Source organism: Catharus ustulatus, chromosome 3 (assembly GCF_009819885.2).
Source record: "Catharus ustulatus isolate bCatUst1 chromosome 3, bCatUst1.pri.v2, whole genome shotgun sequence".
NCBI lineage: Eukaryota > Metazoa > Chordata > Aves > Passeriformes > Turdidae > Catharus > Catharus ustulatus.
The window spans coordinates 64,154,967-64,180,815 of record NC_046223.1 but is presented as its reverse complement, the minus strand read 5'-3'; the positions used below and the strand labels follow the sequence as shown (position 1 = coordinate 64,180,815).

The 25,849-nt window shown below is 46.5% G+C and overlaps 2 protein-coding genes and 1 non-coding gene across 4 annotated transcripts in view; 2 read left to right on the top strand and 1 right to left on the bottom strand.

Moving 5' to 3' along the window:
- The first annotated feature begins 749 nt into the window (after positions 1-749).
- On the top strand, positions 750-13,457 carry HEY2 (hes related family bHLH transcription factor with YRPW motif 2). 2 transcript variants are annotated; one of them, XM_033056169.2, is made up of 5 exons: positions 750-945; positions 3,543-3,621; positions 3,730-3,813; positions 6,382-6,463; positions 11,302-13,457. In XM_033056169.2, exons 2-5 carry the CDS (start codon positions 3,598-3,600, stop codon positions 11,976-11,978), a joined length of 867 nt encoding a protein of 288 aa, XP_032912060.1. In that variant the 5' UTR covers positions 750-945; positions 3,543-3,597; the 3' UTR covers positions 11,979-13,457. The 2 variants fall into 2 exon arrangements, with proteins under 2 accessions (XP_032912060.1, XP_032912059.1); XM_033056168.2 differs by lacking the exon at positions 750-945 and adding an exon at positions 2,204-2,369.
- Positions 13,458-24,950: 11,493 nt separating this feature from the next.
- On the bottom strand, positions 24,951-25,022 carry TRNAE-CUC. Its single transcript has one exon. It is a non-coding gene; the product is annotated as a tRNA-Glu (tRNA).
- A 621-nt stretch (positions 25,023-25,643) lies between these two features.
- The window catches only part of NCOA7 (nuclear receptor coactivator 7), an 82,712-nt gene continuing 82,506 nt past the window's right edge, over positions 25,644-25,849 (top strand). Inside the window, exon 1 of the mRNA XM_033054562.2 lies at positions 25,644-25,802. The gene's annotated coding sequence lies outside the window, so the exon portion shown is untranslated. The remainder of the gene's footprint in view (positions 25,803-25,849) is intronic.

The following is a 25,849-nucleotide window of genomic DNA, read 5'->3' as shown; positions in this document are numbered from 1 at the left end:
GAATTTGGGGTGGGAGCTTTTTGTTTATTTATTGGGGTTTTAAAAATATTCTAGAAATGCCCACGTCGAGCACTGAAACTGCTGAGTCTAATCCCAGATTTCTAAAGCGTTTGTGCTTCAAATTGCAGTCGGGCGCCACAGGCTGCTCCTGCTAGTCCACTTCTCCCGAGAGATCCCAATACTTTTTTTGGGTTGTTTGTTCCTGGGGATTTTTTTCGTGGGTTTTTGGTTTGGTTTTTGTTTGACTTTTTTTTTTTTTTTTTTGGTGGGGGGGGTGGGTTGTGTTTTGGTTTGTTTTTTTGTTCAGATCCCATCAAAGGGGCCATTGTGGGGAATGCAAGTTCCCTGGAGCTGTCTTCGCCATTCCCGCGGACGCTCGCTTCTGTTGCGAGTGAGTAGCCGCGGAGCTTTTAGTAACTCTGCAAACACGGGCATGAAAAGGATGTCCCGGTAGGGCAATGAGGCATGAAATCCCGCTGTTCCTTTACATAGTAGCAACATCCACATGAAAGGGCAAACACCCGACGTGCCACCAAATATAATTGCAGAGATGGCGGATGTCGGCGTACAAAAGGGCTGGCGCCGGTTTCTCTTTCGCAATGGCCCTTTGCCGCACGCACACCCGCGAACGAACCAAACCACCTGTACCTTCCACGGGATTTAACCGAGTGGAAAACTGAGTCATTGGTACCGTCGGCTGCTAAATATAAAGCAGCCGGGGTAAACTCCGCCCGCAGGCAGAAGCGGCACCGGCAGCGAGCGGGGCCGCGCCGGGAAGGTGCCTGCTGCCTCCGGCCCGTCGAGCTCGCAGCCTGCCCCGAAAGGAAAGCCGGAGTCATGGGCCCCTCCGGCCCTTCTTTCCTCCCTCCCCCTGTCCGGAGCAGCATTGCGCTGTCGCCGCCTGGAAACCCGGAGAGGCGAGAGCGGGGCGGCCCCGGTACCACGGTGGGTACCACGCCGCGCTGGAGGGGAGACTCCTCGTCGCTCTGTCGATTTGCGGCGACACCGGCAGCTGCTGCCCGCGTCCGTCTCCGGCAGGTGCTGCTCCCCGGAGCCCAGCTCGGGCAGCCGCGGCCCCGGGCGGCCAGGCGGGGCGGCCAGAGGGCTGCCCCTGTCCCGACAGGGCACCGAGTCGCAGCAAGGGCAGCCCCCTCGCCGCTAGCCTTCGAGTGCTCCGGGCTGCTGAGGGCCAGGATAAGGCGGCGGTGTCCAAGCTGGTGCCGAACCCTCCCCGCCCCGTCCCGGCCCCTCTCGGCCAGCGTCCGACAGCACAGGCGGGAGAAAAACATTCGTAGGAAGGTGGCAAAGGGGATGGAGGGGGGAACAGGCAGACAGGGACAGTCACCACAGTTGAAAGATTTAATTTCTGCGGAGAACATACCACTCCGAACGTATTTTGTCAGGAATCTGGAATTTGAAAACACAAACAAACGGGGTGGGGAAATCCAAAACAAAAGCAAAATAAAACCCGCCTGCTACAGACCCTCCGGTAAGCTAGACGCTAAACTTCCTCCCAAGTCGTTCCCAGCAGGGATTATCGCCGCGCTTGGCTCCCGGCCCTGCAAGCGCCCGCTAGCCCTCGGCGCGCCCGTGAGCCCAGCGGGACGGGGCGGCCGGGGACGCGCGCCCGGCCGGGAGGGGTTTGTACATTCCCCGGGATTTACATAGCTCTCCAACTCGCTCTCCTGTGCCCGATAACACAGCTCGCGGCACCACGAGAGAGGAGACCGGGGCTGCTGCCACCGCCCGGGGCTGCGGAGCACTGGGCAGGGAGCTGATCCGGCTCGCGTATTACTGGCAGGGGGGAGCAAGATCTTCCCAAATGCCTGGTGAGAGTCAGCCAGCGGAGCGACTCCAGCCACCCCTCTTCGCCCGGCAGCACTGGAGGGCTGGGAGCCAGCGCTGTTCCTTCTCCTCCAGGGCGAGCCCTGAGGATGCTCGGAGCCCCGCGCCCCTCCCTCCGTGCGCGGCCCCGTGCCGGCGGCGCTCCCCGCCCGCCGTGGGCCGAGGGCGGCGGGGCCCCCGCCGGGCGGCCGCCCGCTCCTCCGCACGGCTCCGCGCCCCGGCGGTGGGCGGCCCCCGCCCGTCACCCTCGGCAGGGCGGGCCTTGCCGGGGGCGGGCCGTTGGGCTTGAGGCTGTGCCGCGGCGTGGGAAAGCGCCTCAGAGAGGGTTTGCTCTGGTGGCGGTGCGGAGGCGTGCTGTGCCGAGCCGTGCCGTGCCCGCAGCACCCCCCCCATCCCCCCCTCCCCGGATTTATTTATCTCTGCCCCCGCGCCGTGCACACGATGAAGCGACCTTGCGAGGAAACTACCTCAGACAGCGATATGGACGAGACTATAGACGTGGGGAGCGAGAACAACTACTCGGGGTGAGTGGGGCAGCCCCGGGGCCGCCGTCTCCGTCGGTGGCGCGAGCCGGGGTGCGCCCCGAGCTGGGGCAGGGCGAGGGGGAGACCCGGACACCGCCTTGGGATGGGACTGGGGGGGCGGCCCCCCAAGGACAGAGGTGTTGTGTCCCCCTCCAGGTCAGCTGGCAGCTCGCTCGGAGCCCACCAGAAATGAGCCCCGCGCTTGGACTGCCCGAGCCTCGAAATTGCGCGCAGCGCTCCAGTAGCTCTTGTGAGCCACAGGGCTGCGGTTCATTAGCTCCGCTTAATTTGCCATTTGCAATCAGACCTTTTCCAAAATCGCTCCTGATCAGGCCGAGCAACCCAAGGGAACCGGCGCCAGTGGGAAATGAGCCGTGGAAAGTTAGCAGGGATCCTCAGTAGCTGAACTTCAGCAGAGCCGCCGTGCGCGCCGAGGGCGAGCGGTGGTGTTTGCCCGGGGAGGGTCGGGCTGGGCGCGCTGCGGGGACGCCGAGGGGCTTTCGGGGCTGCTCCTGCCGATTTAGAGGTTCATACACCAGAGCTCCATCTCATCCTCATAAGTGGCTAAATGAGTATTAAAATATACGGATTTTTTTTTTCATGTGCTTATGATGAAATAAAGGCAACTTCGTACTCGTGGGTAGTATAGGTTTAAAAGCGGATTTTGAATTTTGCTCCTGCTACTGGACAATGCAGCAGGGCCAGGCTGGGCACCTGGCATCGTACTTGAGCATCTACTGACTGTGTAGCAATGGGCAGCAACGTCAAAACCCTGCAGGCCTGGCAGGGGTTGTGTCATTGGGTATGTCCACTCACCACTGCTGTTGCCATATAGAGATGGTTCATGTGGATTTGGGCCTGGTTCTTCAGCCTGTACTTGGTAGGCAGGTCTTTATATGCAAAGAAAATGAAATATGATGTGCTGAACAGTGAACTGTCTCCAGAAAAGGACTTTATTTCCAACAGAGTAATCTGTCAATTCAAAATGTATGCTGGGGCAGTCAAAACTGAAATGTGTCACTGTCTTCAAAAACACTGTGCAATGCAAGGCACATTTAAAAGCACTGAAAATGGCATGAGAGGGACTATGCATACGTAATATGGTGACCTAAGGTGTCTTCAAAGAGCGGTGTCAAGTTGTGCAGCACCTGACAAACTTTTATTGTTCCACAGGCAAAGTAATGGTTCTGTCATTAGATCAAATTCCCCAACAACAACATCTCAGATCATGGCCAGAAAGAAAAGAAGAGGGGTATGTTTAATTTAATTTTTTTTTTTTTGCATCTGACAGTTTGCATGTGTGCTGTGATTTTACCCTTCATTTTTATAAACTTAATGTGTTTTGTTTTTTTGGGAATAGATTATAGAGAAAAGGCGCCGTGATCGTATAAATAACAGTTTATCAGAGCTGAGGCGGCTTGTGCCAACTGCTTTTGAAAAACAAGTAAGCTCTTTTTTTTTTTTTAAAATAAATTCTGTATCTCATCTGGCAATGTTAGTTCTCTTGTAAATCTCATTAAAATAATACTGAATGTGTCCTGATCTGGCACAAAGCAGGCATTTCAATAAAATGCTTTGTTGTGGCAAAACTATTAGAAACATAATTCATTATAAGGCTGAAAAACATTTCCATTCTTTGGCTTGTTTTTCCCTTAAGGGTAACTGTGTTCATGTTGCCTCTGTTCTTTCGATGAATTCCAGTAGTGGTTTTGTTAAAAATGTGCTTTAGTCCATATTAAATAAAAAATAAAAATACACAAACCCAACACAGCTCCCCAAACCTGTATGTAAATTAGCCTTCTGTCTAAATCTTTAAATAGAATTTACTTTGCCGCTACTTTAGGAGACTTTTTTTTCAAATCTATGCTTTCCTTTGCAAACTAATCAGTCCAGTTTCCTGAAAAGGGAGCAGACAGTGTGGATTATTCATGTTTTAAGATGACTCTTTAGAATCAATGCATTAAGAGGTGGAATAGGCCCATGTTGTGTGAGCTAGTGAAGTCAGTGATATATTCAGACTTTCAGTGAGAAAGTATTTAGTAGGAAGTTTGGAAGGATCCAGTTAACTTTGGCTCAACTCCTTGGTCGTGAAATTACAGACCAAGAACTTTGAATACAATGTTTTGTAAAAAAAAAAAATTAAAAAGGGTATTTTGGTTTTTCCATTCAAATTATTTTTTTTCCATATCTTGAATTTCATTTTTTGGGCTTTGATTCAATATTTAACCTCGTTCCTATTTTGCTGGAAGTGTCTGAAGATCTGTGGATGTCTGCAACTGACACTATGTTTCAATAAAAATGAAAAATCTGAAAATAAATAACCTGACTTCCTTGTAATAGTAAAATTTAAAAACCCAGAAAGTAAAATTTGAGAGCAGGATTGGGAGGTGCTGAACGTAAGTGGTAACTACGTGGCAAATACCGCACCGTATTAGGCCCGTTTCGTCCCTGGCCTGAGCAAAAGATGGCTTAAAAAAATAAATTTAAAGTATTGGTTGAGAGCATCACTTGTGTCACCTGCAATGTGATTTTTAGTAACTGGTAGTTGTCACTGTGCCCTTGCGTTGGTTCTGGCAAAATAGTGACAGGGATATTTTCAGCTAGATAAACAGGGGCAAGAGACAACAGTTGTTTGTCCCATTTTATTGTTTATTTTTTGAAAACCACAAACATTATAAAACAAGTCCTACAGAGCCCTTGGAAATTACCCAGCACCATGCAGTTTTTAGCTATTAGTCACTCTCACTGAGACGTCTTGTCCTGTGTCTATGGAAAAGATGAAGTCTGAGAAAACGACAGGATGTAGTTGCATGTAAAATGGGGAATTCTGACCAAAAATTCACATGCGCATCAACCTTGGTACGAGGAAAGTGTTGAAAGCAATAAGCAGATTGAAAAAAATGCACTGCTGTAAAAATGAGCATGTGCTGTATTTGAATCAGAAAGTCCCCTCGTTTTCCTGCAATATGCCAAGGACAAAGTCATCAGTCCTTTCCCAGCTCCTTGACATTCAGCTCACTGGAGTTTCCAAGCTGGAGGTTTAGTTTCGCTTCCGCTTCCCTCCCTCCCTCCCTCCCCAAGCTACAGTGCTGCTCCTGAGTGTGGCAGAGATGAGTGCTCTGAAGCGGGGCTGTGCTGTGTGAGCTTTGCCCAGCTCGAAAATGTGCAACCTGGGTGAGGTGGCCCAGATGACAACTAAGAGAAAAAAATTGGCTTGCAGGATGCGATCCACTGATGGCTGCAGCTTGCACAGCCCTGATTTTAACTGATGGCAAGGGATGATCTCTTGTGCTGGAATAACATCAAAGGAAATGCTACCAAGCAAAACAGTTTTATTTATACATTGATATACTAATACTATCTTTTGAGTTGTATTTTGTACTTTTCCAGTGTCTCTTGTAGCTCTGTGAGGCCCTCTCAGTGTCAGAAAATATTTTTACTGACAGAGGAGTTACACTCTTACACTATTTAGTCCTTGCAAAGTAGGCCTCTCGCTAACTTAAAATATAGTGGACTGCGTGGCAGCTTTTTCAGTCAAAAAATGAGAATGGAATATTCAACAACCAAGTGACACGTTGAAAATGAACAGGCCGTGAAGAGAGGGACAGTGTTGGGTGTGTGTCCGCAGGGACACCTACCGGCAATAGCACAAAAAATAAGGGTCTTAGTCTGTGGCCACAAAGATCCCTCCTGCCAGCTCTCCACTTGTGTTTGTTGTTAAAAAGGAAATCCAGAAAGTTCCGTATTTCTGTCGTTTCATGAAGATGTCATCTCTACACTACCTTCAAGGCCAGAGCTGTGCTGAGATGTAGCCCTAATAAAGGGAAATTAAGGAGACGGTATTAGTCCTTAGACAAAGTCTGGGAAGCAGATGCTTACGAAAGAATTAAGCTGAGAATGTCCTAATGATAGGGGAAATTGAAACCATAAGGCTGAGCTCAGTGGAAAGTATATCAAATTAAAGTTTGTAGTACTTGTAAGCCTTTACTTATATGTATTTCTTATCTCAAAGGGATCTGCCAAATTAGAAAAAGCAGAAATACTGCAAATGACAGTGGATCATCTGAAGATGCTGCAGGCAACAGGAGGGAAAGGTAAGGAGCCAATGATTTTTTTTTTCTAATATTTGGGGAAATCTCATTAAAAATAGTGCTTTGAGGAGCTGTGATAGGCGTTTCCAGATTAAAGGAGTGGAAATCAATGCTAATGGCAGGATTGAACTCGTGGGAAAGAGCTACTGGGACAAAAGAAGCACTTGACCCTGGGCTTGTGTTTGCTTTCATAACACTGTGGGAGTAAAGGCTTCATTCACAGGCAGCCCAGTCAGAGATTTGTTTGGGGTTTCCAAAGAGCACTGAAATCTGCACAGGGAGACAAAACAAATACACAAACACCAAACATAAACAGGAGGTTTGTGGCAACAATTGTGTAGCAAAAAACCTGATGCTAAACCTCATTATTGAGCCGCTATACCAAAGCAAGTGAACGGAGAAGAACTTTAATTTATGTTTAAATATTCCCTTTGTTCTGGAAAGACTTTTCAGTTCCAGGTTAGAGCATCTCATTCACCATAACAAATCCCAGACTTGCTCTATGTAGCTCCAGGTATCCCATGAAGCAGACGGGCAGGCAATGCTCTCTGCACTCACATTTCTATACTGTATTTGTGTGTCAGAGGCCAGCGTGGCTCCCTGTTAATGGGTGCTGGCGTGACACAGTGGCTGCACTGGCTGACCCATTAGATCAGCCGAGCGCTGGGAGTCGAGCGTACCTCGCTTGTGCAAGCTGACAGCCCCAAGGCTGGAGGCCAGATAGTTTCAGCCACCCACGAGGTGTTCTGTGTAGTCATGATTTTGGAACTTATTTGGAGCGAAAAACTTGCTGGCATTCCGTAAGCATGGTCCCACGTCCCATGCCATCAGCCGTGACCATGCTTTGAATTGTTGTAATGGAAACCAGCTGATTCTTCACTCACCCACTGTGCCATATAGGTAAAGGCTAGAAGAGAAACTGCTGCTTTCTCTCTCTTTTTTTTTTTTAATCAAAGTTTTTAGGACATGACTGAATTAAGCTCCTCTCTGTACCTTGCAGCAATTAAAAAATTCAGCTTGGAATCAGTGTATACCTAACAACAGATGGCTATAGGCAAACATGGTAAAGGCTGGTGTTTTGTTATTTGTGAAAATTAACACCAAGCTGAAATACTTTTTTTCTAGTGTTAAGGAGTTTTTTCTAGGAGTCCATCTAAGCTTAAAATTTATGGGTAACTTGTTTAATAAGAGATGAAAGGAATTTTATTGCCCATCAGGTAACAAGACAAGGATTTGATTCCTCAGAAAATGTACAAAATTTTAAAAGAAAATTAATGTATATATGTAAAAAGTCCCTGAGAAAGCACTATAGTTGCTAAAGCTCCGCTCTTGAAAGTTATGAAACGCCAGAATTGATCATGGCTGTGCAGTTTGTATTCAGGTCATTCGGATCCTCTGTGTGTCAGAGTGATGGTGCCTGCTTTGAGTGTGTGGTTGCATGCTGTTGTTGCACAAGCTCTGTCTCCCTGGGCGCATGGAGCACACAGTGCTCGGCTGCTGAGGGAAGTGGTGGCTGTTTCGCTTCATCCTCCCCACGCGATGTGCAGCTCAGCTATCCCAGCCTGACCCCCACGTCACGCTGCCACCCCTCCAATGTTTGCACTGGCAGCGGGACAGCCAGGAGGTGAACCCAAATGGAGACCTAATTTATCAGGAAGCTTCCTTCCCCTGCTTCCCCACCCAAAAAAAGTATGCAGGGGATTTTTTTATAAATGGGTCAGGTCAGGTGGCTGAGTGGGGCAAGGGATGAAATGCCTGGGATGGGAGCTGTGGGACAGAGAGAGATGTTAGTGGAGCCCAGCCTCTGGCTGCAGCTGGACAAGCTGGATGCTGTTAGGAGTCCCAGGTCTTGCAGTCTGCTTTCTTCCTTGGTTGGTCTCTGCTGCCATGTCTCTCCTGCCCCAGCTGACACCGGCACAGCTGTGGCAGTGCGGGGAAGGATGAAGTGTTGTGGTGCGGGGAGAGGCAATGCAGGCGTATTTCTGCAACTGCCTTTCACACCATGATCCACAGTGGGTGGCCCATCACAGTGATACCCCATTGCTTCACAAATACTGCAACTTTATCTGCTCCTTCTGTCCTAGAGATAAGAGTAATCTCACTGCACAGATTAAGAAACTGTAAGAAAAAAGAGGTTTGAGAATTAGTACTGGGCAAAGTTTAAGCCTGCATTTCCTGCTCACTTAACATTTTACTTTGCAATCTAACTTACAGTTTTAAATGTAATTTCTTAAAGTATTTTTAAAGTAGATGTTGATTGTATTTGCAAGTATAGTTACTCCCACTTTGTAATTAATCTTGTGAGACAGAGGGGTTTTTTTGTATCAGCAAAAAAAAGATTTTCATCATTTTTACAAGGGGCAAAAATTTATTACTGCAGAAAGGAGATTTCTCCTTTCTCTGTGGGTCCTGATACTCACATGCTTCCCTGCATTGAGGACTGTCCTCTTCTTCACACAGAAAGGAGGACATCCGTGATGGGGAATGGATGGGGCTTGGCAAGTCAGGATGGGGTTGGCCGCTGCTCAGCACACTGATCCCAAGGTGGGCACAGCAGAAAAAAAAGTGACATGGCTTCTGTCCCTTCTCTGCTTTTCAGAGCTGCCTGGGCAGGCAGGCAAATGACTCTGAGGTCCTGTGCAGGTTCTGTATTTCCGCTGCCCTGACGCAGGTGTGGACAGTGGTCTCCTGTTCACATTGAGTTATTACTTTGGCCTAAGGCCAGGGCTTTTTGCTGATGGTGCAAGCAAGCACCAAGTGGAGGAGTGATTTGTCAACAGTGAGTTGCTTGCAGAGAACTCAGTGAGGTTTTATTGCAGCTTCACTACAAATTTAATCTTGAGTTAGTGACACCTGGGTCAGTGCATGGGTTCATGTAGCTCAAGTGACCTGTGGACTGTGTGCAACACAGGTGGGTTACCAGGACAGATGAGGTGAAACCAAGAGTTCCTGTTCACTACAAAACACTGGCATGTGCACATGGGGGAGGATGTCCTTGGGTAGGAAAAGAAATGGGAAACAACATTTTAAAGTCTCTTTCAGAAGGGGGAAGCCAGTGAAGGGGAAACTGGGAAAAGATAACCATCAAAATATAATGGAGCCTGGGAGTCCCAGCTCTCATCTACCCTCTGTTTTCATGTCTCGGCCACCATAGGAGACTGAAAGGGAGCCAGGATCACCAGGGCTTTGGGATAGCTTGTCACAGAGCCAGCAGCTCAGACTCAGGGGAAGCTGGTGACAACCACATCCCCCATATCTCTTCCAGTCTGGAGGGAGGGAGGCCGGGAAGCCCTGGCTTGAGCCGAGTGCTCTCAGGACTCCCAGGCTGGCTGACTCGTGGCCAGAGCTGGGAAGTGGTTTTGGCTGTGCGTCAGCCCCTCTGAAGCTGCTGGAGGTCCTGGAGCCTCCGGCACAGAAGCAGTCCCCACGCCAGGCTGACTGGCACCCGAGAAGGTGCCCTGCTATCTCACCACTGCCGGCACGCCTGGCCTTTCTTTCACGGGAGTTCACTCAAACCTTTGGTCACAGTGGACGTGGCAGGAAGAAAGCTGTGAGAAGTCAGTGCTTGCAGACAGGAGTCCTCAACTCCTCACGCTTGTTAATCTGCTGGCCGAGCCAGAGTTTCTCCCAGGTTCAGATGGGCAAGTAGGCCTGCAGCAAAAGCGCCATCGTGTTTTGGCAAGATGGAGCGTGTAATGGGCAGGGGATTTGGAGCAACATCGATAAATGTGCCCGAGTTAATTCTACAATGTGGGCATCCAGCGGCGGAAACGCTTCTTTCTAGCTTGGAAATTGATCCAAGTGAAAAAAACCATCTAAAGTGCTAGCATTTTTCAGAAAGGCAGAAATTATTTCATGACAGAGTACAAGGCATTGCTGCCACATTCCACCGTAAGAGGGGCACTTGATCTTTATATACTGACACACATCACAGTCGTGCATACTTAAAAATTTTCATTGAAAGTGAGAGGAAAAACACCATGCTAACTTGGGAGTGGATGGGATAATATTCCCCCGAGGAGACAGCATTTAAACTAAAATAGGAAAATTCCAAAAGCTAGAATAGGTTTTTGTTGTTGAAGAGCTGCAACTTAAACACAAGATTTTATGCTCAACCCTTTTAGAAAGGGAATATCTTTTCATGTGCATTTAATAAGACTTTTATTTTTTCAAATGCTTTCTTGTCCCAAGCCTGTGGAGCTCCAGTTGCTGTTTGTTGAAATACCTCATGGGCCATATGACTGTCAGTCTTCCATCTCCAAATTAGCAATGGCATTACATAAAACGTTTTCTCAGTAAAGCTTTTTATTGTGTGTGTGCAGAGTCATCACAAGATGTTTTTTGTTTGTAGTTAAGCAACATCGTATGTCATATTGTCTTAATGACTCTGTGAAGTAGATGGGACCCCAGCAGCAGCTACAAGAACTCACCATGTCAAGAAATAGTTTGAAAGCATTAGGATGAATGCCAGTGTAGGGAAGAAAAGGCAGGGTAGTACATGCAAGCTCTCTGATCTCCAGCCTGTTTCTTTGTGTGGATAAGCATCTCATTCACACATACAGGATCAACACTGTACTGCAGCAGCTTGCTGAGGAATTTCAGGAGAGGCATCGTGTACCTTTTAAAATGTCTTACAGTCTTACTTCTTTTCATTTGTATATTGTCTGTGTAAACAACTGCAGCCTATTACATTGCAGGTATGGTGTCAGAGATCATTTGCAGACCAGAGAACAAATTTCTCCTGTTGCTCATCTTAACCCATGAATGGCAAATGCGGTGACTGAGCCAGGACTGGGTTGGCCAGCTCCATATTCAGCAAATATTTTGCCCTCCCCTTGCAGGTTATTTTGACGCTCATTCCCTGGCCATGGATTTCATGAGCATCGGCTTCCGGGAGTGCTTGACAGAAGTGGCGAGGTACCTGACTTCGGTGGAAGGTCTCGACACATCCGACCCGCTGCGCGTCAGACTCGTGTCTCACCTGAGCACCTGTGCCTCTCAGAGGGAAGCTGCTGCCATGACCTCGTCCATGGCCCACCACCACCACGCCTTGCACCCTCACCACTGGGCAGCCGCCTTCCACCACCTGCCGGCCGCCCTGCTGCAGCCGAACGGACTCCACGCCTCGGACGCCGCGCCGTGCAGACTCTCCTCGGACGTGCCTCCGCACGGCTCCGCGCTGCTCACCGCCACCTTCGCCCACGCCGATGCCGCCCTCAGAGTCCCCTCCGCCGGCAGCATCGCTCCCTGTGTCCCTCCTCTCTCCACCTCCCTCTTGTCCCTGTCGGCCACCGTTCACGCCGCGGCAGCAGCGGCCACGGCTGCAGCGCAGAGCTTCCCGCTGTCCTTCACCGGCACCTTCCCCATGCTCCCCCCCAGCGCGGCCGCCGCCGCCGTGGCTGCGGCCACCGCCATCACCCCTCCGCTGGCCGTGTCAGCCGCCAGCCCGCAGCAGGCTGGCGCCGCGGGCGGCACCAAGCCCTACCGACCCTGGGGGACTGAAGTTGGAGCCTTTTAGAGTAAGTCTCCCCCCGCACACACCTCTTCCCCCTCCAGCCCCCTGCTGTCCCTCTCGGCGTGCATGTGCTCACAGCCACGAGCCCACATCCCCACAGCCGCACCGGGACCCGGTGCGCCTCACTGCAGGAGCCGGAGAGGACCTGGGGAGACACCTTCTTCTTCTTCTTCTTCTTCTTCTCCGTCTGTCTTGCTGGAGGCGCCTTGAGGGAGCACCAATGGCTTTCATAACAGTGCGATCATATCGTCACATAGAGGTTTCCTGCAAAATACGTAGAAATACGTAGATATTAGAACTAATAGATCTCCAGCTATGCATCCTTGTTTGGCAGAGAGGTGAGGGTTTGCATCTACCAGGTCTCCCCAGGCTAGAAAAGGAGTTCCAGTTTCATAAGTGCCTGACATTGAAAAAATAATAAATAAATATATATATGTGTGTGTGTTCTGCTAAAACAAATAACATTGCACAGGTATGGAAATGGTATGGGAGAGAGGCGGAATTCTGCATTCAACTTCAGAACTAGGATACTTTTCCAAGGCAGAGCGTGCTCTTGAAGGGGAGAGGTTTTTTTTAGCCAAAAGATTGCTGAGGAAGAATGTTTAGTTTGACAGGCCTAGTTCTCGCTTCCTTAGTTCACTTTCTTTGTACAGACTTGCCAAATTGTGACGTCTAGCATAGCACTGGCAAAAGCAATTATCTTATCAGTGCCGGGATTAATGTACATTTCAGCACTGCCTGTGAGCCCTGAGGCACCCATTTTTATGGTTTAAACATGGTGCTAGCTCCTATCTGCACAAACAGTGAATTTGTCATGCACCCAGAAGTAACCACCTATTTAAAGTGTGCACACTTGGATACAGTTGATTCATGCCAATACAAGAGACTCAGTGTTTTAAGAGTTCAACTTAAATTATTTAGCTCTATTTGGACATTCACTTTTAGCCGATTCAGTGCAAGATCCCTCTCCTTTTCACTATCAACTTCTGGGAGAATGATCACTCTGGGTATGAATGAAGTTGTGGTAGGGACGATTTTTAAATTGGCTGTTAACAAGCCAACATTGTAATGTGGGTTTGATTCCAAACCAAAATGAATGTATTAATGGGACGTGAGTAAATTATTTTGTTAATACCCAGATAACTAGTGCTGCATCAAATGATTTGCTTTCATTTTTTATTACAGTGACTTAAAATAACCTAAGTATTTTAATACAACCAGTCAAGAACTAGAGATTTTATGTAAAAACAAAAAAAGAAAATAAAAATAAAACACAGCATGTATTATTATGCACTTGATTTCTCTGCTGTGTGGAGAAAGCAATAAGCATTGAAAATGTTAAACATTATGCAAAATATACTTTAAAATATTTGTTTTAAAAATACTGTACCTAGTTGGTCTTTTATGCATTACTTTGTTAACCTTTTTTCTATGCAAAAGTCTTTACATATCACTAATTAAATGAAGTCCTTTTTGACTGCGTTTTATGGATGATTTGTTGCAGTATTTGTTTGCTTTTAGGGAATACTTGTGGACTCAGATTTGTTTTCTGCCCCTGGTAACTATCCTGTTGGCTACTCTGTACTCTTCTGTTCCCCTTGCTCAACCAGGAAGCCCATCTTGTCCAGCATGCTCTGGAACAGGCAGAGAAAGAATAGCAAAGCAGCAGTGTTTTTCAAGCTTGCAAACTGCCTCTGCATTGATGGTATGCTTAATGATACAAGCGTATCTGTTCATCCTGGAGAGCCCCAAAAATCATTGAGGTTTCTAGGTTCAGCTTTCCGATAGGTTCAGAAGGTGAAAATGTTAATGCAATGACATCATTAATCTGTAAATATATGGAATGAGAGGAGGCAATTTTTACGTCAAGTTCTGGTCTTCTAATTTGACAGTTCTCACTGAGGCAAGGGTTTGTTATTGCTTCATCAAACCTTCTAAGCCCCTCTGTGGAAATTGTGGAAAGCTATGTTTATAAGGATGAGGACAAAGTTGTACATGTCTGAATGCTGAAATAACAGCTGGCAAGACTGAGGCACAGAAAAATGGGATCACACTACAGCCAGACAGACACTTCACCCATCATCAAAAGTCTCAGCAGCCTCAGCTTGGTGGCTCACTCCCCATCATCCTTTCTCCCACATACAATACCTGGAACCCATCCCTGCCTCAATCAGCTGGTCTCCAGCACTTAAGTGAGATGGGGTTGTCATTCACCTGAAAAAATGTACAAAAGAGAAGGAAGAAGTCTTGCAGCTGTTAATCAACCTTGATATTCTTTGAAGTAGTGTTGTTTGTGGGGGAATATGACATTTTTTTGTTAAGGGCAGAAAATGCTGTACTGCTGTTCTGGCATATTCAGCAGCATACAGATGAGGTATCATTCACTTTTAAATGTGTATTTTCAAGGAAAAAAGAGGACATTAATGGCTGGTAGATAAAAAGTGGGGTTTATTTGCATGAAAGAGCAGGTTGCACCCCTGCTTCACTGTAAACTGTTAACTATTAACCTGCCCTCAAAGAGCCTGGTAGGAGGTCTCCCAGGCATGTATCATCTTAAAAATAGGTACCCACTGACTTGGTTCTGCCAAAAGTCTTCAATCTAATTGATGTGCCTCGAAACGTCATTTGTTTCCTGAAATGCAATATTCTGCCTCCTTCTAAAGGAATGGCAGTTTGATAAAACACTGATTAGATACACACCAGGGATAGATTTGTGCAACCTGTTTGTGCTTATCCTATTGTCACTTTCAAAAAACAGGCCAGATCCATGAGTTGCTGATGACTCCTCTGTTGCTTGTTATGTTGGCTTTTGGTTTGGTTTGGTTCGGTTTGAATCAAATCACCTAGAGGACATGAGGAGCTCTTCCTTCATGCCTGCTTATTCCTAGGCTGTTGAGGATGTTACATCTCTGAGAGAGGATGAAGATTTTCCAAGAAAGAAATTAATGATGAAGACACATATTTCGCATGTGCTGTTGGAAAGACATCAGAGGGTAATAGCTTCTGGTGGCTTTGATTGTAGCTGTGCTAACGAGTCAGAGCTGAAGGTGTCCAAGCAGTTTGTTTTTTAAAACAGAGCAAGGGAAAGCTGTTTCCATAACCGAGATGCAAAAGTTAGGACTTGCGGCTGTGTGCGTGCAACTTTACTTCAGCCCTTTTCTATCTTTATTGTGCATTCAATGATGAATAGACCTGGATGAAGAATAAAGTTAGTAATTTATATAATTTAAGAGTAGATCATGGCACATACCACAAGAACACAAGTCAGGCTGCTTGTTCAACAGTTAGCAGTTGGCTTTGACTAACTTTTCAATGGGTGGGTTTACAACTTTAAATTCCAGTTATCAAGAGGATCAAAGCAGGTTATGCAATTTCTTAGAATGTTTTTCTTAAAAGGAAAAAACTAAAAACCAATTCTGTCACTCAGCATTAGCAGGCTCAAAACCTTAGCCCTCAGCAATGCAAATAAAAAGCACTTAGGCTGCTGAGAGATTATTACCCTAGAGAGGAGACAGGCAATTGAGAGGCGGTGCTGCCTGTCCTTCCTTTGCTGTGATTGCAAGTGGAGGAAATCCGGCATTATGTATTGCCTAGAAGAAAAACCGGCTACTGTGGCTGAGGGCTGAATGCATATATTCAAAATAGAATAATTGTCTCCTAGCTGTGACTACCTCTGCCTGAAAAACTGCCAGGAGGTGCCAGCTCGTGCTGCTGCCTCCTTAGTGTGAACCTTCAAAATGTTTGTAGCTATTTTGGAAGATGGTACTTCAATCAGGATGTCATGAGATAAGCCTGGGACATGGATTTTGGCAAATTCTTAGGGCCATTGTAAACGAGAAATCTCTTCTTTACAACAGGAAAAGGTCACAAGCATCTTTTAGTCAAAAGATACAAGATCAGAAAATACATGTGAAATGGACTTTTACCAACTCTGTAGTCACCAGCCTCCTAGTCATCTGCTTCTGTAGGCACAGATAGCCTGAGATCATACAACTGAGCAGCTGAGGGATTGAACTGGTAGTTTTGTTCAACTTCAAGAAAAGATGAATGAATTGGCATAGAATTGTTTGTATCGTATCCAAGCTTCATTTGTGTGAGGTCACTGCATGAACCTGAGTTAATTTTACTCAACACTGAACTTTCTAGTCGTGTTATGTTTCTCTTCTTCATCATTTTACACAGCAAATACTTGGACACTAGTGTGTAAAAGTTTCAAAGGAATGAGTGCAGCAGCACGTCTGATCATAACCAGAAATTATAATCAGAGGAGCACCAGGGAGGTGCTAGAAATGCTGAGATCTCCAATAAAGGGTAAACCAAACCTCTCCTAATTTATAAATGAAATAACCTTTTGACAGATAATTTGCACAAAATACGCGGGGTTTCTTTTTTGGGAGAAGGTGTGTTTGGTTTTAATTTGTTTTTTTATCTTGGTAATTGCTGCTACTGGAAGTTGTAAAGTGCTTTGAATGTGCAAACACAATCACTTAATCATCATTCGGTTGTCTAAATGTTTGCCATGTCCTAAGTTGGGCACCAGCTATCACTTTGGAGGGGGTAGGTCTCCCTTGTGTCCTGTGTCACCTCTGCCAGTCCTGTGCAGATGGCTGGGAAACCAAGTTGCTTAAGAGGCATGATATATGTATAGCCGGGCAACTGAATTTCTCCCTATCTTGCATCATCTTTGGAGATACAAGATTTCAAGCTTAATAATATTTTCACATATGACCTATTTTTTTTTTCAAAAAATCAGACTACTCACCAGAAGAAACAATAGAATAGTGTCAAAATCATCTGGTGATAAGGCTTTATCATCTATCACTCCCTTAAAACTAGGACCAGTCAGCACCTGAATCAACACTAATTTTAGAAATTCTCTTAATGCCCTGACTTCAGTAGTGGTGGTGTTTATGAGATGATGTCAGTATAATTTGTTTTTAAAGGGATATTTTTCTGCATTCATGGTGGCAATATAAATCTAGGACACATGAATTAGTGTTTTACCCTAGATACTCAAATACCAGAAGCAAAAGGAAGTGATTATGGGAAATAAAATGAAATATGTCTGGTTGAATTACTTTCAAGGTCTGAAGAGGCCGACTCCTTTTTTTACAGATATACAACTGCCAATATTGAATTCAAGCAAAGCTAAATGTTTTAGACAATGTTTGAACAGTGCTACTACTTACTCTACAGGAAAGTCCTTGTCAGTTAGTGACTGAATTTGCTTTCCACTCAGTTCATTTTCAGGATTTTTTTCTCTTCTATAAAGAAAGTTTTCAGCATGAAAAAATACCTTGGTGCAATACTGAAATTGTGGTTCCTAGGAAATTTCAAACACTGCCTATGTGAACTGCAAGACCTCCACACCCACTCTAGGAAACAATGATTCAATGGAAGATGTAAAGAAAACTGTTTTACCTGTAAAGAATACTCATAGATATTACTATGTGGTAAGTGAAAATCTATCAATCTATCAATCTACAAGGCAGTATATAAACCCAAGGAGACAAAATTGTAGTCGTGTAAAGGCTTACACTTTCCCCCCCTTACTTTTGATTTAACGCAGAACTCTCTAATTTTTTCATATCTCAGAGAGAAAAGTAACTTTAATTTTCTTGAGAAAAAGGACTCTCTCAAGGAGTTTAAAACAAAAGTTAGACATTTAAGATACACTTTCACAACTTGATTAACAAGACGAGGTCTGTCGTGTGTGGATTGTTCACATAGCTCTTAATGTCATTTGCCAGCACAACCCTTGGCTTTATTGTACAAGCCCTAAAATAAAGTAACATTGTTTTTCTCCCCACCCCCTCTCCCTCTGTTGCTTTCTAAATGTATTTTGATGGAGAAGAAGGAAGTTTATTTTTCTTGGCCTTTCTGGGGTTTGTTTTTCTGAAGAGGCACCAGGGTGGTAAGGGGGAGCAGCAGTGGGGACGCTGGCTCCTTGGGCACCAAGAGTATCTCCTTCCTTCTGGGCAGGCAAAGCTGCTTCCTCTCGTTTTCGCTCCCCTGCCCTCTTTTTAGGCAGCTGTCCCACTGGTTGTCGCCCTCCCTCCTTTCACAGCAGAAAGGGGAGGCAACCTTAGCAAAAGGTCCTTGCCAGGCAGCCACCCCAGCAGGGGCTGATGGTGATGACCAGCTGCCAGGACCAGCTGCGTTTTCATGAGGCTGTTTCCGTCCCTCTTACCACACTTTTTCATTTTGTCAGTCATAAAAGCTGAAGTGAATGTTTTCAGAGAATTATCTCAGACCTTCAGCCGCAATCTACTGTGACCAATGTCTGTCTGCTTTCCTCCTCATGTTAACAAGAATCTGATACCTGCCCATCTACAATGACTTTGACCCTTCCATTTATTATTGCAGTTAGTGAATAAAAATGCTCCAAGCAGGAATCTCAAAACAAAACAAATAAAACCATTTCTTGATACTGCTGAAAACTGACCTTCATGTGCCACCCTGTCCTCCTTCAAGGCCTGCTAAACTGACAAGAAAGATTCCCATTAGTAAATCACTATTGGATCATTAAACCTTTTTAAGGCAGTATGTGCCTTACCAAGAGAATGAGGATTACGACACAGCAGTGGCTGCTGCCCACCGACAATCATGGGAACCGACCTCAGTAATAAATCCATTAATTATCTGGCTCACTTTGACCGGTTCTCACGCCAGAGCCGCTCCTTTGATGTGACTGTCAAAACCCAAGGATGCCCAATAGCAGTAGCCACCAGCAAAACAAAAGAGAAGTAATAATTCAATATAAATATGTAAGACCTGCTTCCCCATATGCCCAGCTTTTGCAGTGGAGTGTTTCTGTGCGTGTGGTTCAAACTGGAGGCAAAAATAAAGGGAAATAAAGTTCTTTTTCTCCTGTGTATAACTTTTAAAGTGAAGAAGAACTAGGCATGTTAGAGATAGTTTTTAGCTATTGTTGACATGCGTGACTTTTTTCAGTCCCTGTTGCTTTTCAAAATCAGTGTTACAGGTCATCACCAATATGACTTAGGACTTGTCCTTCAAAGGAACTAAGGATGTACTTCTGAGGGAAACAGAGGAACTATTCCTCTTCAGTGTGATTATTTGTATAAACAAAATTCTTTAAGCCCCTTGCAGGACCAAAACTTTAGAGGATGCATTTTTGTCTGATTTTTAAAAGTTTTAGGTGTCAAGCTACTTTGGGGTGTTTAAATACATCAGAAATACAACTTGTTTGTTTGTTCACTTCTTTGCTACTCACCTGTAAAATGGGAATAGTGTTAATTAATTCTTGTCCTTGATCTTGTCTAATTAGACCTCAGACCCCAAGGGAAAGATTAGCTCCTAACTCGTCATCATCCTGGGAGCACTCATAACTCAGGTTTCTATCCTTTATCATAAGCCTTTGGTTAAGAGAAGATAGTAGCTCTCCTGGAGCCCAGATGCTACCCAGGGAGGCGAATTTCTGATGGCATAATGGTTGACATGGAAGAAACACCCCTTTTAATGTATGACCAGAAGAGGACTCATTCAATTACATTTAATCCTTTGGCTTTTTACTTTTAAAGGAGAATCAGCAAACTAATAAACAGTAAGTACAAGAGATTTTAAGATATACCTGGTTTATCTTTAAGATACCTGGATCTTGCCCTCATTCACAGCAGAACACCATCCACCCACCACTCTTTTCTCACCAAAGACTCACTTGGGGGGATCATGATGGTAAACCCAAGAGACGCCTCTTCAGAACTGGGTTTGGCATGTACACAGAGGCTCCCTGTGAGCCTTGTAGCAGGCAGGGGAGTCATGGTGATAGAAGCTCAGGAGCTCATATTCTTCTCATGTGCTTCGCACTCCTCTTCAGCCTGGTTTCTTGAGGGAAGATGAGTGCAGTGTGGTAGGAGGGATGAAAGCCCTTGCAGGCTCCAGCAAGGAACTCCATTTTGATTGAACCAAGGCCACAGTCCCAATAAATCTGAAACTGAGATATGGTTTGGAGTGGAGAAGAGAACAAACTGCAAAACTCCATCCTGATCGAATTAGGCAGGTGGTGTCTTATCTGAGCAGACAGGAAGATCATTCCTTTTTTTTTCATTTCTTTTGCTGGATCTCTTGTGCAGAGCTGAACTTACACAATACCAATTGCACCAGTTATGGAACACAGAGTTGTAATTTCTGTTACAAAATTCCTTGCAAAGGATGCAGGGGCAGTTTGGGTGCACAGCCAAGAAGGCACCCTGCTGTGGCCACCCTCCATCAGCTCTGCTGCCTTGTCCTTGTCTGGGTTGCTGCTATTCCCTGCTACATGCAGCAGACAGCACCACCAGCCAAAGCATGTGTTGTAATACCAGTTTATAGTCTGTTATTATTTTCCTGCTTTGGGGGTGGGGGGGAACTGGCACCTCCCAGCTCTGTTTTCCTGCTAGTAAGACAAAAATTAGGCACATCATTATAGCGTTGTCAATATAGTCTACTAAAGTGTGATTAATTAAAAGAGCACATGGGAAACAAAGCATGGAAAGGCAGAAGGTAATGATTGACTGTAGCCACAAGGCAGTATTAAAAGGATCTAGAAAGCAGATTTACAGCATGCAAGAGAAAAAGTTCAGACTTTTAAAAGGATCAGAGCTTTCATAATTTCATGATCAGAGTACTTCTTAATAGGACATGGCAACTGCTTCTGTTGGACTTGCTGGAAAATGGTCCTTGGACAGTATTATCTAGATCTGTGAGTGGTCATTAAATCTGTATTGGACTTTCAATAACATTACCTTAAATAAACTGCCTTGGTTTGCAAAACATAATTTCTCTTAAAACACAATTCAGAGTAAAAATTCCAACTGTAGCTGTCAAGGAACAGTCCTAGGAGGCTATGCAGTGAAGTTGTCATATATTTTATCTTATTGCCCAGAAGGTGTTTCATAGTGAATTTGTAGCTTGGGAAGAGATTTACAGTTATGTTTTATGACATCAATATTATATAGAAAGAATATTGGAAAAGATAATAGGATGGCGGGAAAAGCCTGGAAAAAGGATTGTGAGCCTGAAAGAATCTTTTGGGTTTGTTTTTCTTCCACCCCACCAGTTTAGTAAACACTTTGCTTTGTTTATGTTAATTGACTGTCATGGTGACAGCACTAATGTCATAGCACAGACTGCTCCCATGGCTCACCAGCCTTGTGAATCCATGCAGAAGGGAAGGGAATTAAACCAGACCTTACCTTGTGTCCTTGGGCAGCTGATGCCCCAGCATCCTCACCTGGGATGCAGAAATTGTGGTTCCCATCTTCACCTTGGCACAAACTTTCTGCATGACCTTCAGTGCAAAACCTACAGGTGAAAAGCAGAGGTGCTGCTGACCCCTAACAGAGTGGCTGGGAGGGTGAGCATGTTCAGAGACACATAGTTCTTTGTCAGCCTGGTAATGGTATGTGTCATCATTGCATTAATGCCACAGACAGGATGAGGGGATAGAGTCCGAGTCACACTCCTGATAATACTTTGTGACTTTTTATTTTTTTTTAAGGTTATATTAAGTCCATTTAAAGACAGCTTGTAAAGTTTCCATGTACATCATTCAACTCAGAAACTAGGCAGTGATTTGCCTTAATAAAAGCTTCATTTGTACATGAAATTTGCCTTATGAGCAAATACAAATCCTTCATTACTCTCTAGCTCATTGGGGTGAAACGAACACAACGTTAACTTACGGAATTGAGTGTGGAACCTCCAGAGGAGGGGCTGCTCTGGGAACCGCGGGCGGATGGTGGCAGACACAGGACCGGGATGCCATCTCGTGGCGTGTTCCAGCAGTATTTATATCAATAGGCAAAGGCTCCTTGCCTATTGCAGAGGATACCACGGAGTTGCACTTGTTTATGTCCACAGCAAAACAAACAAAAAGGCGATAAACGGCCAAGAGAACGTCCTGGGAGCAAAATAATTCTAATGACTGCATGACTCTATGTCCTTCAGACAGAAGTGAAATGTGAGGGCAAGTAGAATATATACCTAAAAGTGGGAACTTTCATTTTCCAAAGAATTGCTAGTTGTAAAAGTCATGCAAAATTTTATGTTCACTCACAGTCAAGATACTTAATATAAGATGGAAAAATTTACAAAGTGCGACTAATGTAGGACTATGACTTAAAGGAGATAGAAAAGTTGACTCAGCTGCTGGTTTAAGTTGATCTACAGTTAAGATATTGTCTTCCTTATCATTCTTATTTCTTCTGCAGTTCATTCCCATAAATCTTTGCTGTGACATGGAAAGCACTTGGTGATACTTTTGAGGAAGAACAGAAATGAAAGTGAAAATACTTGTGAGCCAGTATCTCAAAACCTATCACAGTGAGAAGCAAATTCAGCTGCTTTGAAAATGTGTTATTAATAATCTTATATTTGTTTGCAGTACCTCTGCTCTAGCCAGATCACTTTTGTGATGTGCTTTTGATTGCACTGCCAGTCCTCTGTAAAACAGCCCACCTTTTCTGGGGCTTCAGCATGCCAGCATCATGAGTTACCTTTTATGTAAAACAAAAATATCAGCAAAAGCGCTAGGAAGGATGCTTCTTCTACTGGTTAAAAACAAATACCCAGTTCCTTCCCTCCATCATATCCTTCCCTCCAGCACTAAGGTCTGGGAACAAAGAATCAGAAACTGCTGTAACACTCTTTAACACATGCTCAAGGTGAACATTGTTCTGGGCTCTTTTCATCCCAGGCCATGACACGTTTAGTCACAGTGGGTCCTGAAGTGTAAGGACACCAGCCAAGAGGACTGGTGCCTACTCCTTGTTGGGTGGAAATTTGCTGTCTGTGCAAGGGCAAGTTTCAAGTCTGGCATTGGACTGAAAATGGATTTGGAAGCCCATTGGATAGCTTCTCCAGAGATTATGCAGCAAAACAAAGTTTGGAAACTACTCTTTCTTTGTGTGCAAGAGTTATTCTGGGGGGTTTTACATGTTTCTAAAATCTTACATGAGATTATTTTTTCGCAGATGACTCTAAAGCTGGACTTACAGTGCTGAGAGTGTGCAAATGTCCTACTGCAAAATGAGTTAAAACAAAAGGAAATGCGTTTTTTGTTCCTATTCTGTAAAACCATATATATGCCTTTTCTGGGAAGGTAGTCAACACCTGAAATTCATTTTAGCTGCTTCTAAAATTGTCCATCATTTTCTGACATAGGAAGCAGCAATTTCTTCCACCAACTTGGTAAGGCATTTCATTGAGATCAAAGAGGGAGAGAACAATCTCAGAGCCCTACACAGTTCTTATTAACAGGTAAACTGTTAATTATAGGAGAAAGTGCAGGATGAAATACTATAATTGTGACTTGCAGGATCTTAGGAGATCCACTGAGCCATTCTCCTTGCCCAGTCTGAGAGAGTTGATAAAAATGCAATAATTCCTTGGGTGGCAACCTGTGGATCTGGTATTTAACTATAATTTGTTGGCACTTTTTCTTTATGTCTAAAGGGTGACAACAGCCCCTTTGACTGTTACCTTAGAGCAAAGGTAATCCCTTCCCTTTGCACCTCCTTGAAGCTTCTTTGTCATAAAAAATGTAGTGGAGGACCTTTCCCATGAGAAACCCCTATCTGCAGTGGAGGGCAGCCTAGGCTCTGGCACACCCTAGGAAAGGCAAACAATGCCATTATTTCCAGTGATGCTTTTGCATCAGGCACCACCAAGGAGAGCCTGGCTCTAGCCTCCTGGCAGCTCCCTTCAGGTACTTGTAGACATTGATGAGGTCTCCTCTGAACAAACCCAGGCTGAACAAACCTATCCTTTCCTCATAGGAGAGAGATGCTCCAGCCCCTATGGGTTCCTGCTGCCATGTCAAAGATTAGCATTAAGTGAGCATTCACCTGGGGGGACGTGTGGGAACACCCTAAGCTGTTAGAGCAGACAAAGAAAAAGGAAATTACAGTAATTTCACGAATACAAGCCACACGGACTATAAGCCGCATTTCCGGTGCGTCGACAACGTTGATGTCTTTGTCAATAAAAAAGCCGTACCAGAATATTAGCTGCACTTTCATTCGTAGCAAGGATCCGTGTGCAACTTTCACAAATTTGCCAATTAGTAACAGAATTGTGGCATAGCGGGGTTTACTGGCTCGGGGCGGGGCCAGGCAGGCTCGGCCCGCTCATGGTTGCTGACGGGGCCGGGTGGCCCAGCTCAGCGCCACGGCTCGGCGGGGCCGCTCGGGGCCGGCCGGGTGGTGTTGCCGCTGCCGCCGCCAGGCTCGCTCACCCGCCCTCCCCTCTGTACCGCCACCGCCGCGTTTGCTCACCCTGGCCGGCTCTGCAGGCCCCCGCGCCACCAGGCTCCCCCACACTGCTAGCCCCGGTTCTCCCAGGCTCCCCCGCGCTGCAGGCTCGGGCTCTGCTGCCTGCCCCCTGCACCGCTGGCCCCGCCTCTGCCAGGCTTTCCCACCTCTGTCGGGGCCGGCCGGGCTCCAGCTTGGCTTGGGGCTGCCGCGGGCTCTCACTTCCGTGTTGGCAGCTTTTAGAGTATTGTTCATATATTAGCCGCCCCGGAGTACCAGCCGCACTTCCAGGTTTCCACCAAAATTTTGGTGAAAATGGTGCGGCTTGTATTTGTGAAATTACTGTATGTTATTTCTAGTTGCATGTGGCCCTCTAGGCAGGCCTCTGCTGACTTACAGAATCCCTATGGGTGGGCATGGGATGTCTATAGCCAGTGTTGTGACGGGAAGATTTCCAGCCAGACATTACCCCTGGACAGGCTTCCCCTGCCTACCAGCACAGGGCATTGAGACCTTTTGCGCTCCCTTCCTGCACAATTCCTCCAAGCTGTTGGGTGCATCCTACAACTCTGCCGCCTAGGGATTGCACAGCAGCCAGCCGATGGTCCCAGAATTGTAAGAGCAGAAGGAGAGTGCCGGAGAGAATACTAAAATAAAATAGAATACAAGAATACGAAAACAAAATAGAAATCCAGGAGCGGAAAGAAAGTTAAAAAGCTTTTTCCCTGACCGGGAATCGAACCCGGGCCGCGGCGGTGAGAGCGCCGAATCCTAACCACTAGACCACCAGGGAGCCTTGAAAGTGTGTTGCCACTTCTTTGTAAAGAACTAATGACAGACCATCTCCTTCTCCGACTGCTTTGCGCAGCTGCTTTCTCCTTGTGCTCGTACGTTCCAGGCAGTACCAAGTCCTGGAAGCAGCTACGGGTGTAGAGGGACGTTCTATTCCACCCCACGGAAGAGAATAGCGGCAGCGGGGTGGGGAGGAGAGGGGGCCGCCCAGGCGAGGCTGCTGAAGGGCCCTCGCCGTGGGCGGGAGGCGGGATGGTGGTGGAGGATCGGGCGGGACGGAGCCTCGGGCGGGAAGGAGCGGCCAGCCTGGCGGTGCCGCAGCGGGAGCGGCGGTGGCTCCCTCAGCGCCACAGGCAAGAGCTGCGCGGCCGCGGCAGGGCCGGGGGCTCGCAGGAGGCCGGCGGGCGGTGCCGGCTCTCCCTCGCTTCTTCCGCCAGCGCTCCTCCCACCGCCCCCAGCAGGCGCGGGCTCGGCGCGGTTGTTTTCTCTCATTTCGCGCTGCCCTTACATACCGGCCGTGACACCATCGTCTCCGTACGGGGTGTCGCTGTCACGGCTGCAGGCGGGGCCTCGTCAGCCGAGCGCTCTGCACCGCACATCCCGGCCGGCGGCTGCCGGGAGGGGAGAGCGGAACGTGGCGCTTCCCTCCGCCCGCCTTGGTCGCTCCCCGAGCAGGCTGTGGGAACAGCCCAGCTTGTCCGGGTTCCGGTGCTGGGCCTGCGGGGGAGAGCGGCTCCAAAGGCCTGCGGTGGGAGCCAGTGGCTCCACAGAGGGGATCGAGGTCGGTGTTCGCTTGCCTTGTACTGCCGCGGCCTCCGCACACGATAG